The sequence below is a fragment of the Atta colombica genome, unplaced genomic scaffold (assembly GCF_001594045.1).
Source record: "Atta colombica isolate Treedump-2 unplaced genomic scaffold, Acol1.0 scaffold105, whole genome shotgun sequence".
In the NCBI taxonomy this organism is placed as follows: Eukaryota; Metazoa; Arthropoda; class Insecta; order Hymenoptera; family Formicidae; genus Atta; species Atta colombica.
Window position 1 is genome coordinate 54,321 of NW_017259190.1, and position 12,834 is coordinate 67,154.

At 36.1% G+C, this 12,834-nt stretch overlaps 5 protein-coding genes across 5 annotated transcripts in view; 1 reads left to right on the forward strand and 4 right to left on the reverse strand.

Annotated features, from left to right (window-relative positions):
• Window positions 1-260, reverse strand: part of LOC108691100 — a 4,274-nt gene extending 4,014 nt beyond the window's left edge. Inside the window, exon 1 of the mRNA XM_018198741.1 lies at window positions 97-260. Coding sequence (XP_018054230.1) covers window positions 97-235 — 139 coding nt within the window. The 5' untranslated portion in view covers window positions 236-260. The remainder of the gene's footprint in view (window positions 1-96) is intronic.
• Window positions 261-721: 461 nt separating this feature from the next.
• Window positions 722-4,425, reverse strand: LOC108689530. The gene is made up of 10 exons (XM_018196324.1): window positions 4,161-4,425; window positions 3,904-4,073; window positions 3,097-3,405; window positions 2,890-3,017; window positions 2,362-2,523; window positions 2,080-2,291; window positions 1,803-2,017; window positions 1,453-1,724; window positions 1,164-1,370; window positions 722-1,103 (listed from the first exon to the last, which is right to left on the reverse strand). The coding sequence occupies exons 1-10, from the start codon at window positions 4,321-4,323 to the stop codon at window positions 1,025-1,027; spliced, it is 1,917 nt and encodes a 638-aa protein (XP_018051813.1). The 5' UTR covers window positions 4,324-4,425; the 3' UTR covers window positions 722-1,024.
• A 353-nt stretch (window positions 4,426-4,778) lies between these two features.
• LOC108688373 lies at window positions 4,779-8,022 on the reverse strand. The gene is made up of 10 exons (XM_018194615.1): window positions 7,953-8,022; window positions 7,691-7,875; window positions 7,029-7,337; window positions 6,830-6,957; window positions 6,519-6,680; window positions 6,226-6,440; window positions 5,911-6,125; window positions 5,346-5,614; window positions 4,971-5,177; window positions 4,779-4,875 (listed from the first exon to the last, which is right to left on the reverse strand). Exons 1-10 carry the CDS (start codon window positions 8,020-8,022, stop codon window positions 4,779-4,781), a joined length of 1,857 nt encoding a protein of 618 aa, XP_018050104.1.
• Window positions 8,023-8,486: 464 nt separating this feature from the next.
• LOC108690457 (pancreatic triacylglycerol lipase-like) lies at window positions 8,487-12,045 on the reverse strand. Its single transcript, XM_018197766.1, has 7 exons — window positions 11,932-12,045; window positions 11,697-11,799; window positions 10,446-10,594; window positions 9,861-10,106; window positions 9,107-9,313; window positions 8,861-9,017; window positions 8,487-8,780 (listed from the first exon to the last, which is right to left on the reverse strand). The coding sequence occupies exons 1-7, from the start codon at window positions 12,008-12,010 to the stop codon at window positions 8,723-8,725; spliced, it is 999 nt and encodes a 332-aa protein (XP_018053255.1). The 5' UTR covers window positions 12,011-12,045; the 3' UTR covers window positions 8,487-8,722.
• A 660-nt stretch (window positions 12,046-12,705) lies between these two features.
• Window positions 12,706-12,834, forward strand: part of LOC108690467 (male-enhanced antigen 1) — a 1,844-nt gene continuing 1,715 nt past the window's right edge. The window contains exon 1 of the mRNA XM_018197775.1: window positions 12,706-12,832. The gene's annotated coding sequence lies outside the window, so the exon portion shown is untranslated. The remainder of the gene's footprint in view (window positions 12,833-12,834) is intronic.

Here is a 12,834-nt window from a genome sequence, read left to right on the forward strand (position 1 = left end):
TGTATATATTATATATAATTATATATAAAAAAAAAATATATTTTATTTTGCGAATTATTAAAAATTCTTATATGCAAAATGCAATGCTTGACGTACCATCCACATCTCCGCAAGAGAATCCCACTACTCTGGTTACATTTTTGTAGACAAAATAGTCTCGAATGATTTGACTGGTTTGCGCATAAACGACAATGATGAACGTTTGTAAAAGAAAAAGGCGATACATCAGGCACATTGTTTCTTGATATACACGAATTACAAAGTTGCGACGATGTTACAACTACTCCGTTTCGTCTTCATTCTATATGAAAAAGGATAATTTGATATTCGAGACAATAGCAGAACTCGAGACAATAGAAACGATTTGCAGAGTTCGGACTCATTCATAATATCCATAATGTCGATTGACATGACAGCATAATCACGTCGGTTACAGTGATACAAACCATATACTAGGTACCTCGGCACTTTCGTTGTTCACTTCATCTAAAATACTCCAATTTGAGATTGAATCTCTTCAACAAAAAATTTAATTAATAGCGAGAGAGAGAGAGAGAGAGAGAGAGAGAGAGAGAGAGAGAGAGAGAGAGAGAATTCCACAGAATATCGCATCTGAATGATGCATGCAACAATATGTTATAAAAATTTTGGAGTGATTCTGAGACACCCCGTATATGACGCGATTTCCTCTTTAGTTTCAAAGTCTTCAACTTTCTGTCCCTATTAGTTATCAATTACCTCGAAGTCGAATCTGTTACGATCGATTTGCTTGCCCCTCTATCTATTATCCGGTTGTTTTCTTACGAAAGTATTCATAGAAAAATTTCTCCAAAGAGACTGTTCTGCGGTGCTAAGCGAATTCACAATTTTATTAAATCAATATTAGAGCAACTGGGAAAAAACATTTGTAATGTATTCTGTCTCCTCGCGTAAAATAAATATATGATAATGAGACACTAATGAATGTACCAATTGTAACACACAAAGGAACTTATGAATATTTTACTTCCCAAAGTGAGATAATTCACTCAGATAAATTATGTTTGCTCGTGCTGGCTGTCGCTTCCGCGTCATCGTTGTTCAAAGGTCTCGGCATTTCTTCTCTACGAGCAAAATTATAATAACTTTGACATGTTAAGACGTAAATGCGAGCATTAGCTTACCTCATGAATCGATAGTTGATCATATTCTCAATGAAGCATATTATGCCTCCGATAAGTACGCCGAAAGCTAATAGAACCAAAGCCGGAGCGGTCTCGTATATGGATATGCTTCTCGTGGACAACGTATCGAGTGTACATTGAGGTTTTCTGCTTGACCAATATTTTATCTGTCGATCACGTAATCCGGTATTGAACATCTTGGACAGCCTGAAGAAGAATTTTTTAATTATTTGTTGAACTACTAGTACCTTCGTTGTATAGCAAGGAAAAATTATAAATAAGAACTTACCCGATTTTCGCCATCTCGGTGAATTGACCATTGCGACTGGCGTACATACCCATGACGGATTGTTTAAACAGATGGATCTCTGTCAATGCGCAGATCTTGTTCGGATCGAACATTTTTTCGATATATGGATATGCCGTGTTCGGATCCGTGTGATAGGCCAAGATACCTTCGCTGACTTGCTTCATGCCCTCCTCTATCGGCAAGTACCGCTTCGACTCCGGCAAAGGATCCCAACGTTTCTTCCTAAAGTAATTTGATTCCGAGCTAAGTTTCTGAAAATACAAAATTCGGATATTATACAGTCTTTCTGGAAAGACTGACGCGTATATATTTCATGTCTAAAAACGTACATATAGAAAGTAGTTCAAATACGGCACAGCCTCTGCCGCGATTTTCAGATTGCTATCCGCGAGAACCGTCACGTCATCCTCCATCATATCAAGCGGTTCGCTCAAACGAGCCGACACTACACTGCCCGAATAATAATTGAACATAATCCAATTAAACATGAGAATCTGCAAAAGAGCGATACGACCCGAGATACATTCGGGATAAAAATTTGCACCTACAAAAGAGATTCTCGTCAAGTTCTTGAGATGATACATTTGCAATCTACTTATTTTATACCTTGCTGAGCAGTAATGCCAATAGTAACGACCACAGCATCGGAATATTTCTCTTCTTTGCTCGCCTCCTCACATTTCATTATTATTCTCATTATAAACATGAAGAACACAATAAACACGGCACTCAAGTACCAAATCTGAACCGCAAACGGCTTAAAGAAAATCTCTAGTTTGATTTTATTCGACGGAGTGGACAGCAACATGAAACATGGTCTGCAGAAAAGAGATTAATTATTCGTCGATGTCAAATTGATGTTTTTGATATAAAGTGAAATTTCGATACCGAATCGGCCATGCCGCGCCAATCAAGGTAGCGTAATCTAATCTCTCGGATACCATAATTCTGGGATTACTACCGAAGTCGATATAATTCGTTTGTAGAATCTCGAATATCAAGCCGTGCACACTGTGACGATCCCAATAAATTATTTCCGAAGCGTGTACACTTGAAAAAAGATATTTTTAGGATTACTTCTGGGAAAAAATGTTACATATATGGAAAATTAACATATTTTATATAATATGTATATGTTATATATATTATATGTAATTGTATATAAAATATGTTAATTTTACATATAATTATATACGAAACATTTTCCTAGGCTCTTACAGAAATCTAATAGCGGCTTTATTTATTACTGAAAAAGTAATTAATTATTTACTTGAAGTACTAAAAATACTGGACGATGTTATTAATACTTAAAATAAGTAATTAATTACTTTCAATACTAAATTAATTGGTAGATTAGATTTTTGTAAAGATATTAGCCAGAAAAATGCAAATTGCATCCTAAAAATTGAAAAATACCTAAAATTGAAGAGATCAGCGGTATGAGATATCATGGCGTATACGAACTTATGCATGCTATCTAAAGATCTGGTGTTAATATCGATCATATAATCTTCCAATCGCATGTTCTTCGGCCTATATTGTATCTAATGATAAAGCATATGATAAAATATAATTAAACATTTCTCCTTTTTTTTGTAGAACCATACATTCAGTGAGACGCACCACGCCCGATATTTTCAGTGTCATGCCGTGCATATTCGCCCTTCTTTCGACCAGAGGTTGCGTCAGGGTGATAATAAGACCTTCTGCTCGTCGCCACCAACCCAGTCGGGTCAAATTCAATGTACCTCCACGGTATTTGCAGTGATTATAAACGTCGTAAAGATCGTAACCGCTGCCATTTGTTATCGCAAGCGTGACATCAGTCGTCATACTGTAAGCACTATCGTTCAAAAGTGGCACACTGCTATTCAGCTTCGATCCCAGGACCAGCCAGTGATATGAGTAGTCATACATACGGTACTTCGAGGTCTGAAAATATGAAATATATTCTATTTCTTTCTTTCTTTTAATAGAGAGAAAATAAATATGAATGATAAATATGAATATAAATATGAATGATTAACCTTTCGTGATCATATCTCCTGAGAATTTGTTGGTCACACAGGACAAAATAACTCCAACATTTTAACTGATTGTCGTATTTACAGCTTTTAATTTAAAATCACAAAAATTATTAAACATACTTTAAACATTGTAGAATATGGAAATGCAGTGGCTTTTTAAAGTTTTTAATTTTACATATTTTTAAAAAATATAGACGTAAAAGCTGACGTCTAAAGAACAACACCTAAAGCTGCAGTTGAAGGTGTAAAGAAAAAAGATAAGATTTTAAATTTTGGATAAATGACAATTTGAGTTCTGTTTAAAAAAAAAAATCTTAGAAATATAAAGTCTCACACCATTTTGGGATCCCCTGGACCCCAGTAACCACAAAAGGTTAAAGATTCACTCTATAAATTCTTTTACCTCAGCAAAGATGGTCACGGCGCTTTCGTTGCGACAACGCAAATCTACGACAACTCCCAAGCTCCAGGCATCAGTACTCAAGAATCGTCGTATGTTGATATCCTTATCATGTTTCCGAATGATCGTGAATATACCAGCTCTGCTTAACGACTTTATGAAATAAAAATCACCTGCGATAAAAAAAATGAGACATGAAAAATCTTTATCATTTATTCTTTTGTTGAATAATTTATTAACACTTTGAAAATTTCACCTACTCGTGAAATCTCCACAAGAGAATCCCACAACATTTCGCACTGCCTTATTCACGAAATAGTCGCGAATAAAATCACTATCTCCCGCGTTGACACTACAAGTGAATTGCAGTAAAGCAAAGAATATTACGTACGCTCCACTGTGCTTTAATTTCGCATTATTCATATTGTCGTGCAAAAAATAAAAGTTCTGCGGACTTTATGTAACGTCGAGTCTACACACACGAATAAAGGAAAGAGCTAACAAAAATAGAGTGTAATTCGATTAGATTTGCACGGATCGGTTGTAACATGCTTTGAATTTTTCAGTATCTATATAACATTAAACATGATATAACATTAAACATGATATTGAAATCGAGCATCTTATCGTTTATTTACGTTCCTATGCTATGACATTCTGTCAAGGAATGAAAACTAGAAAATGTGTCATTATCGAACTACAGCAAATGACACACACGGTAGTGATTTATTATTTGCGCATATGTCTAATGAATAAATAAGCTACAATATCCGCAATAAAATCTAATTGAATAAGCATATAGAATGGCATATAGAAATAATATATTATCTGGTTATATAGAAATAATATATAGAAATAATATATTATCTGATTAACTATCATTCGCGCGAGAATATTTCACCCGAAGTAGATGTGTTTCTCGTGAATTTCGGAAAACACAGTTTCCTCTGTCTGTCGGTAATAGACATTGATAATCTAAAAAAAAGAGAATGACATAATGGAAAATTAAAAAAATACTTCAATATTATTCTTTTTCTTAACTAATTAATTTTTTTAACACTGATCGTTACCGAGGCCATAACCAGTAGACAAGATTCTCTGTTATGCAGATTACGAGAGACAGCGCGGCGGCGATGCCAATAAACACAAAAACGGGTGCAGCTTCATAGATCGACAGCGGTTCCGCGATTAGCATATTTTTCGGACAAAATGGTTTTCTCGCCGACCAGAATTTCAGTTGACGCTTGCGTATGCCCATGTCATACATTTTAGTCAAACTATAATAATAAACATTATGATAATAAACATAATGAATGATTATAATTAATATAATATGTTATAATAATAAACATATGAATAATAATTGCTTTTAAAGAAGAGAATTAAAATTTAAAAAATGAGGCATGTGTAGGCGTCTACTTATAGTCACTTGCGTATTCTCCTACCCAATTCTAAATAGTGGAGTGAACGGGCTCCTATGCCTACCCCAAAGGGCGAGCACCGCACGAAAGAGATGAACCTCCGTTAGCTCGCATATCATCCGTGGGTGGAAATGCCGCTCAATGTACGGATACGCGGATTCGATTGATGTATGATAAGCCAAGCCGCCTTTAGCCACGCGATTCAGGCCCTCTGTTAGTGGCAGATAACGTTTGGATTCCGGTAGTTTGTCCCATCGTTTCGCGTTAAAATACCGTATCTCTTTCTCCGGTGTCTTTCAATAAAAAGATAAAATAAGAGATGCGCCAATGTAATAAGAAAAGGAGTTTTATATTTTGAATAAAAGGATATCTCTGTAAACATTAATTAACAATAATGTAACATCAACGTTACATATAACACGTTATATTTCATTTGTATTGAGAATAAAATTAGAATATTGATATTATTGTTAATGTTTACTGGAATAAGATTTTTTATTATAATTATTATTGAACTTCTTTCTTATAAAATTAATTTTACTATTTGGATTATGTTATAATTGGATTTTGATATTTAAAAAGCATCTACCTGTAAAAAAGAACGAATATATGGCGTTGGTTCGGCCGCCACTTTCAATTGACTGTCCGCCAAGCTGATCAACGAGTCATTCATCTTCACACCCATATTCTTTAATCGATCAGACACGATACTCGCCGAATAATAGTTCAGGATTAACACGCTGAAGAGCATAATATGTATAAATGCTATGCGACCTGCATAATGCACCGGAACAAACACGGAACCTGTAAAAGTGCTTAATTTATCGATAGCTCTTCATTTTCTATGCATTTAATTATTTTACTTAAAACTTGACAGAAAATTAACGATGATGATGGCGAGTACCTTGTTGGGAAAGAGCGCCTATTGTAAGAAGAATACAAATGTTGTAGCCCTCTGACACACTGTGAATGCCTTCCTGTCTGATCAGTATTACCAATATGGACGCAGAAATTATTATCGTACAAAGTACAACGTACCAAACTTTGATATTTAACGGTTTCAAAAATTGTTTTGTCTTCATGTTCGCCGAAGCTATCGTCCGAAATAAAAAGCATGATCTGCGTAGAAACAACTCATTGAAACATTAAGCAATAAGATAAAACAATTCCTTATTGTGTATTATAAAATTACATTACCGCATTGGCCATACTGGGCCGATAATATCTCCCGACCGTAATCTATCAGCTTTCATCACTATTGGACTGGCCGAGATATCCACCGTCTTTTTTTGAAAAGCGACAAACATCGGCGCAGAATTATCTTGCCGCTTTCTTGGATCAACTTCCACGATTTCCATACTTTGAAATAATAATATAAAATATTTTTAAAAATTTTTATAATAATTTAAAAATATAATAATTTAAAAATATTCCATAAAAAAAGAAATAAGCGAAAGAAATGCAAAAATATATATTCGAAAAAATGTTCCATTTCAAAAGATTCTTACGTGAAGTTAAAGAGATCAGCCATGTGCAGCAAGATCGTATACAAGAATTGGGACCGACCGTATTTCGCCTTCATGTCTTGGTTCAGCACGATAACTTCCGTGGATAAATTGTAAAACTTACGCGGCAGCTATGAGAATTTACGGTTAATAAATCATATTACCAATTGCTGTACTCGTTATAAACTAATCAGTTACTTACTAAGACTCCCACTCTGAGTTTCATACCATGCAAGTTAAATCTTCTCTCGTACTTCGATTGCTTTAGTCTGATCGCCACACCAGATTTTTCGGTCCAGTAACCCAAGACGGTTACATTCAAGGAGCCACCGCGTGCTTTGCAAGGATTATACACGTCGTATAAATCAAAACCGGTATCGGTCTCTATGGCAATTGTAATATCGGTCACCACACCGAACGAATCATCATTTAATAAGCTCAAGGTGTCGTCCAACTTTCGTCCCAAAATAAGCCATTTATGCGTTTCGTCGAATAAGAAAGATTTCGTAGCCTTAAATAAGAAAGAGATTAATACCAAGAACTTTGCCATTGCTGCTTCAACATCTACGACTTTTGTTATCTTTCTTGACCCTTGTCTGTTCCTCCCCTCTTCTGGTTGCATTTTCACATACATTACTTCTTTATTCTTAAATTAAATTCTGCATTCTTAGTTCCAAATATTTTACGTAATTAATATACAATATAATAAGTAAGAATTTTTTTATAAAAATCCCGTGATTGCATTTTCACATTGTCTCCTTTATTCTTACATATTATATTGCACATTTTTAATTCCGAATACTTTACGCTGTTAATATATGAAATAATATGGAATGAAAAATTTTTTGGAATAGTATCTTTTACCTCATAATATATTACAGTATAATTGTGACCTTCGCATCGCGCGTCCACGTAAATGCCTAAATTACGATAGTTGTTCTGTAAAAGCTTCCTAAGAATATGCATCGATGATTCATTCATGGATTCGAGATTGCACATCGATGTCAGTACAAAGACTTCGTTGAATGTCCTTGCGAATTTCACGTTGCCTGTCACGAGTCGAGAAAAGTTTGTAATATAAATTATATATGAGTTATATTTCTATCATTTAAATATTGTTACGCACTTTCGAGACCACCGCAAGAAAACCCTACGACGTTGGATACATCTTTATATAAAAAGTAGTCTCGGGCCATAATATTGTCGTTTGCGTAAGAAACGAGTAGTAGACGCGACAGAAACAGCAACTTCCAACTTCCATGACGCATTTCGTAAATTATACGGATTACGCCGAGATTATACCTATTTGAAGGAGAATAAAGCAGTCATTCCTGCATCCGCCGCATGGTCAACTACTCAAAGCGCAAGTCTCTCATGAATATTTCATTTCATGCATTTTTATGATTTGAAATATTAATTCCTTCGACCGACTTACATATTTAGCTACCTTCCTGGAACTTATTATTTTATTATTATTCTATATTGTATTTATTTCTCCGTGTTTCTCTTTCGCGGCGATTGCCTCGAGATTTTTACATTTCTGAGAAATCGAGAGTGAGGAAAAAATTCTGGAATTTCATTGAAGAGAATCACAGGAAATGTAACAAGATGGAACAAATGTGACGATATTATTATGAAAGGAATATTCATTTAAAAATCATAGTTTCAATTAATATAATTTGTACTCTTTCTAATGTAGCATTACGTATATTAAGGATACATTCCGATACGATGTACGTTCGATGTACGCATTCAGAATCGAAGCGCTTCATAAATAAAGTAACTTATCAATGACTAGTACAGATTATTGCGCTATTACCGCTCGAGCTGTAACCGTGAGTTAATTCGCAAATTCTCAATTCTAAAAAAATTCGTCAAGATCGATATTCAGAATGTTTATTGTAGTGCAAAGGGAGGAGCATCGTTGGTCGATAGATAAAATTTGCCACGTAACCTGAACGAGAAGAAGACAAATTGTGATGAATTGTAATCAGTTTTCGCGAATAAAAAAAAATATAAACAATGATATCTTACGAGGTAGAGGCGTATTCGCCCATCATAACAACCGGATTGTAATCACAAAGTCGCTCCTTGTATTTTTCCCAGCTCTCGCACATTTTCGCCTTGAAACCTACCGTGCTGCCGATGCTCTCGGTCATAAGCTGATGTGCTCTGGAATGGCTGCAATAAGCTGAAATATAAAAAGAGGCATTAAGATACTCGAGAATCCTTTCAATATTCTCCACAGCAAGGATATGATGAATACCTTGCAATACTCACTTATTGTTGGCACGAAAGAACATCCAGGTTGCGGAATCTTGCCGTTATTAGGATAAAAATCAGCGTGTCCCAATGGCGCCAAGAATCCAAACACTGGTCCGCTGGTATGAATGACATCAACGAATTGAGCGTCGGTTGGATCCAACCGATATTCTGGATCGACGACACCAGAGATAGTCTCGAAGAGAGGACTCGCAGGATCTAATCCTTCTCGGGAAAATCATGGAATTACGCTCGTGAAATAGCCAATATTTTCGCTTTCATAATTCATAATTCGACATCGATAACAAGTATTATAACTGTATTGTCTTTCCAGTGCTGTCTTGTCAGTAATACACCCCAAATAAATATTACAACTTTAATGCGCGTAATTTCATTATTTAGTTTAATATTTATCTATTTTTTCTATTCTATATCTAACAAGAATCCTTTGAGGAAAAAACTATTGTATTAATAATTCGATTAGAAAGTTATAATACTTTTTATTAACATCGTCAAACTCGAATTTATATTCTTCTACGAAGACTGAGGCTCACAATTCACAACTCTCCAATGAGAAATGACAATGGAATCGATATCGATTCCATTATCATTTCTCACTGGATCATGGTTAATTCTTAACCGAGGTTTAACTTATTCCTTATCTCTTTCTAATGCTAGAATTGGAAAGAGATGAAGAATAAGTTGAACCTCGGTTAAGAGTTAACTATGAGCTGTAAAATTGAGCCTAAGGGTTACGTATTCATTGATTTACCTGTTATTCTCCCAATACGTCCATCGTGATAAGCTCCGGCGAAGCCCGCCACATAAGAGCCCAGGCTATGACCACTAATGTGCACATCCTTATACTCCAGATTCGAATCCCGATTCAAAAAATCCAAGAACTGGCCTAAGTACTCACCAACTAGACGCGTGTTCTTAGCCGCCACCGGATAGGCGTCGGACGCCAAGATTCCCCAGCCCACGACTATCACGTTCACATCCTGATAAAGCAGATACGCTAAAAATGCAATTAAATGTTATATCTCTATCTTAAAAAAAAAAAACATATTTTTTTTTATTTGGAAGCAACGTTTTAGAGGACATGGGATCATTAGATCAAAAAGGAGTGGGATATAAAAAACCTTGGAACTCTTCCGCGAAGAGTTTCTGGCGGGAGAGAGCGAGCAGAAAAACTTGCAGAATGATTAATTAAGCCGTTATCACATTGACCCTTGAACCGACAACGACGTCGATTCCGTGTTTACCGAAATAGGCTGACCCTGATTGTTTGCGAAAGTAGTAGCTGCGGTAGTACGGAATGCGAATACGCGATGACGTAATACCTAATTCCACCCACCATCTATTAGATCACGTATCCAGCCCTCATTTCCGGTATCGCTGAATCCATGAACGATGAACTTGGTCGGCCGGCTCTCGTTGAAGTGCGACGCGTACAGCACTTCGGTATTGTTCAGGAATAATTGCTCTTCGCCAAATGGATTTTCTCTGTGCGAAGCAATATTGTGAGAAAGACATTGCAACAAAATTGATGCATGATAAACATTAAATTTAAGTCCGAATAAAGATTCTCATCAAACATGCGAATTTCTCCGATTTCTTACTCTTCGAGGTAACAAAAGGAAAAGTTATAACAATATCAAGAAGTGCCTTCCTTAATCGGCTTGTTTGCCGGAAAGAGAGAAATAAAAAGAAAGAATAAAAAAGGAGAGCGGGAGTCAATCCAAAGACGCGATATTAAGGCGTCAACGCGGCGCGGCGCCTTAACACTCGATAGTCGATCGAACGTCAGCGCTGAGAATAGAATGCCCGCTGATTGCACGTATCATTAAAAAATTGACGCATCCTCCACGGGGCAAGCCGGCGATAGCGGTGCCATGGTGCATAGAAATTAGCCGCGTCGGCGTGTGATTGATTCCCGATCGACGTCAAGATAGCCAATTGCAATTATATAAAATAATTATTTGGGAAATATGTCCGAGGAAACTCGGTATGACGATAAAAATGTGGACAGTGAAAACGATGAAAACCTGCAATATATGGTCGGTATTCGTAGTCGATTCTTGTATTCAAGATTGTCTTAATTAAGTACAATCTTAAGAATCATGAATCAATCAGAAGACTGGTCATAGTCGACTCTTAAATTTAAGACTATAGTACAGACTTAAGATGTCATAAGCCAATCAAACGGCTATATTATCATCTTAAGAAATTACTTAAGATGATCTTAAAAGAAGAACAGACTATGAATATCATTCAGAAAGTTGTATTAATTAGCATTTTAAGACATTACTCAAGACGGTCTTAAAATAAGAATAGAATAAATACTAGTTTATAATATAATTTCAGTTTAAGACTTGATTGATGCATGTCTGAGAATGAAGCGTCTGGATGTCTTCTGTATAACCTCGGGAACGATTCTCTTTTGTTTTCTCTTCCAATTGACCAGACTTTTCACATAAATACAGCTGTTATCTCGTGTATCATACTGAGATAACAAGACAACATTATATTCCACTTTCATATCTCATCGCAAATCATGTTGTAATAATTAAATGTGTTGTAATAATTAAAAAGGGATTATACGCACCTGGTGTATAATTTAAAGGTTGCTGGTTCGCGTTCCAGCACCGTCTCGACAATCGACGCTCGCGCGTTGTCATTAAGCAGTGTGCCTTCCGGATACGCGTACACTGGAATTAACAACTGAGGAATTAATCGGTTGGGATTAATCAGTCCGCGTCGCGAATAAAATTCATGGAAATAGAGAGGGGAGGGCAGAGTTTGCGTATCGGTGCGAGATTCGAACCAGTACGTCTGATTACCTGACCAGGCGAGTAGGAAGGTTGAAAGGACGAGAAGCTGAACCTGTGACATGTCTCGGAACGAGGTGCTGCGCAACATACCAGTCTCTACGAGATGCACCGGATTACTACTTTAACTTGGTCGGCTTAACATCGAGCCCGTCATTCATCCCGCGCGCTTTCTTTTTGCTCCTCCACCAGCTCTCGGGAATACGATAAGAGCGCCTAATGCCCGCGTACAGCTTTAATTCGTTGACGCGGTTCGCCACCGCGGATTTTTGACAATCACCTCCTCGCCATAGTCACGAATTCCGTTCGATGCATTTCAAATCTGAAAAAATTAACTATGAGAAATTCAATAAATCGCAACAAACAGATAAACGTATGGAGACAGTCTGACTTTACGAGAAAATCCAATTAACTTCAAAAAATTCTGCATAAAAATTAATTGTTTTACGCAAAAAGTTTTAAATACGTGTAGATATTTGAAATGTATCTTATTTTCTAGAATATTAATTGTTTTTAAATAAAAACATATACATATGATAAACCCATACCATATTACTGTGCGTTGCTCATTTTTTATCTGAAGGTTATTAATTAAGGTTATGCATTTTTAGTATTAATCCGTTAATGCTTTCTTTTTTCTCCTCACCTTTTTTGGATAAAGGACCTTCTATGCCTCTTAAAAAAATCATTCATATAATAAATTTATATAAAATATATATACACGATCTACAATACCGACTACGATTAAAGCAAGTTTCGCTACAACTTTGGGATGTTTTTCGACAGATTGTGCCTCACGCAATTTTCTCAAAATGGCGTACGCATATGGACGCATTTATGAGGACGATCGACGGTGAACTGTCAAAATCGGCACTACGTGGCAATCTCGAATTTATTTCAAACCTTGGAAAATCG

Bases quoted from the DNA above. Each gene is read 5' to 3' on its own strand.
- LOC108688373 (XM_018194615.1), bottom strand. From the start codon at position 8,022: ATGGCCCGAGACTACTTTTTATATAAAGATGTATCCAACGTCGTAGGG. The intron at 6,441-6,518 runs GTAATGTAATTT...GTTTCTACGCAG, and splicing joins GGCCCAGTATGGCCAATGCG to ATCATGCTTTTTATTTCGGA. The intron at 6,126-6,225 runs GTACTCGCCATC...GCACTTTTACAG, and splicing joins AGGCGCTCTTTCCCAACAAG to GTTCCGTGTTTGTTCCGGTG.
- LOC108689530 (XM_018196324.1), bottom strand. From the start codon at position 4,323: ATGAATAATGCGAAATTAAAGCACAGTGGAGCGTACGTAATATTCTTT. The intron at 4,074-4,160 runs GTAGGTGAAATT...TTTTTATCGCAG, and splicing joins CTCTTGTGGAGATTTCACGA to GTGATTTTTATTTCATAAAG. The intron at 2,292-2,361 runs GTATCGAAATTT...TCTTTTCTGCAG, and splicing joins GGCGCGGCATGGCCGATTCG to ACCATGTTTCATGTTGCTGT.
- LOC108690457 (XM_018197766.1), bottom strand. From the start codon at position 12,010: ATGTTGCGCAGCACCTCGTTCCGAGACATGTCACAGGTTCAGCTTCTC. The intron at 11,800-11,931 runs GTAATCAGACGT...TGTTAATTCCAG, and splicing joins CTTCCTACTCGCCTGGTCAG to TGTACGCGTATCCGGAAGGC. The intron at 8,781-8,860 runs GTAAGATATCAT...CTTCTCGTTCAG, and splicing joins GGCGAATACGCCTCTACCTC to GTTACGTGGCAAATTTTATC.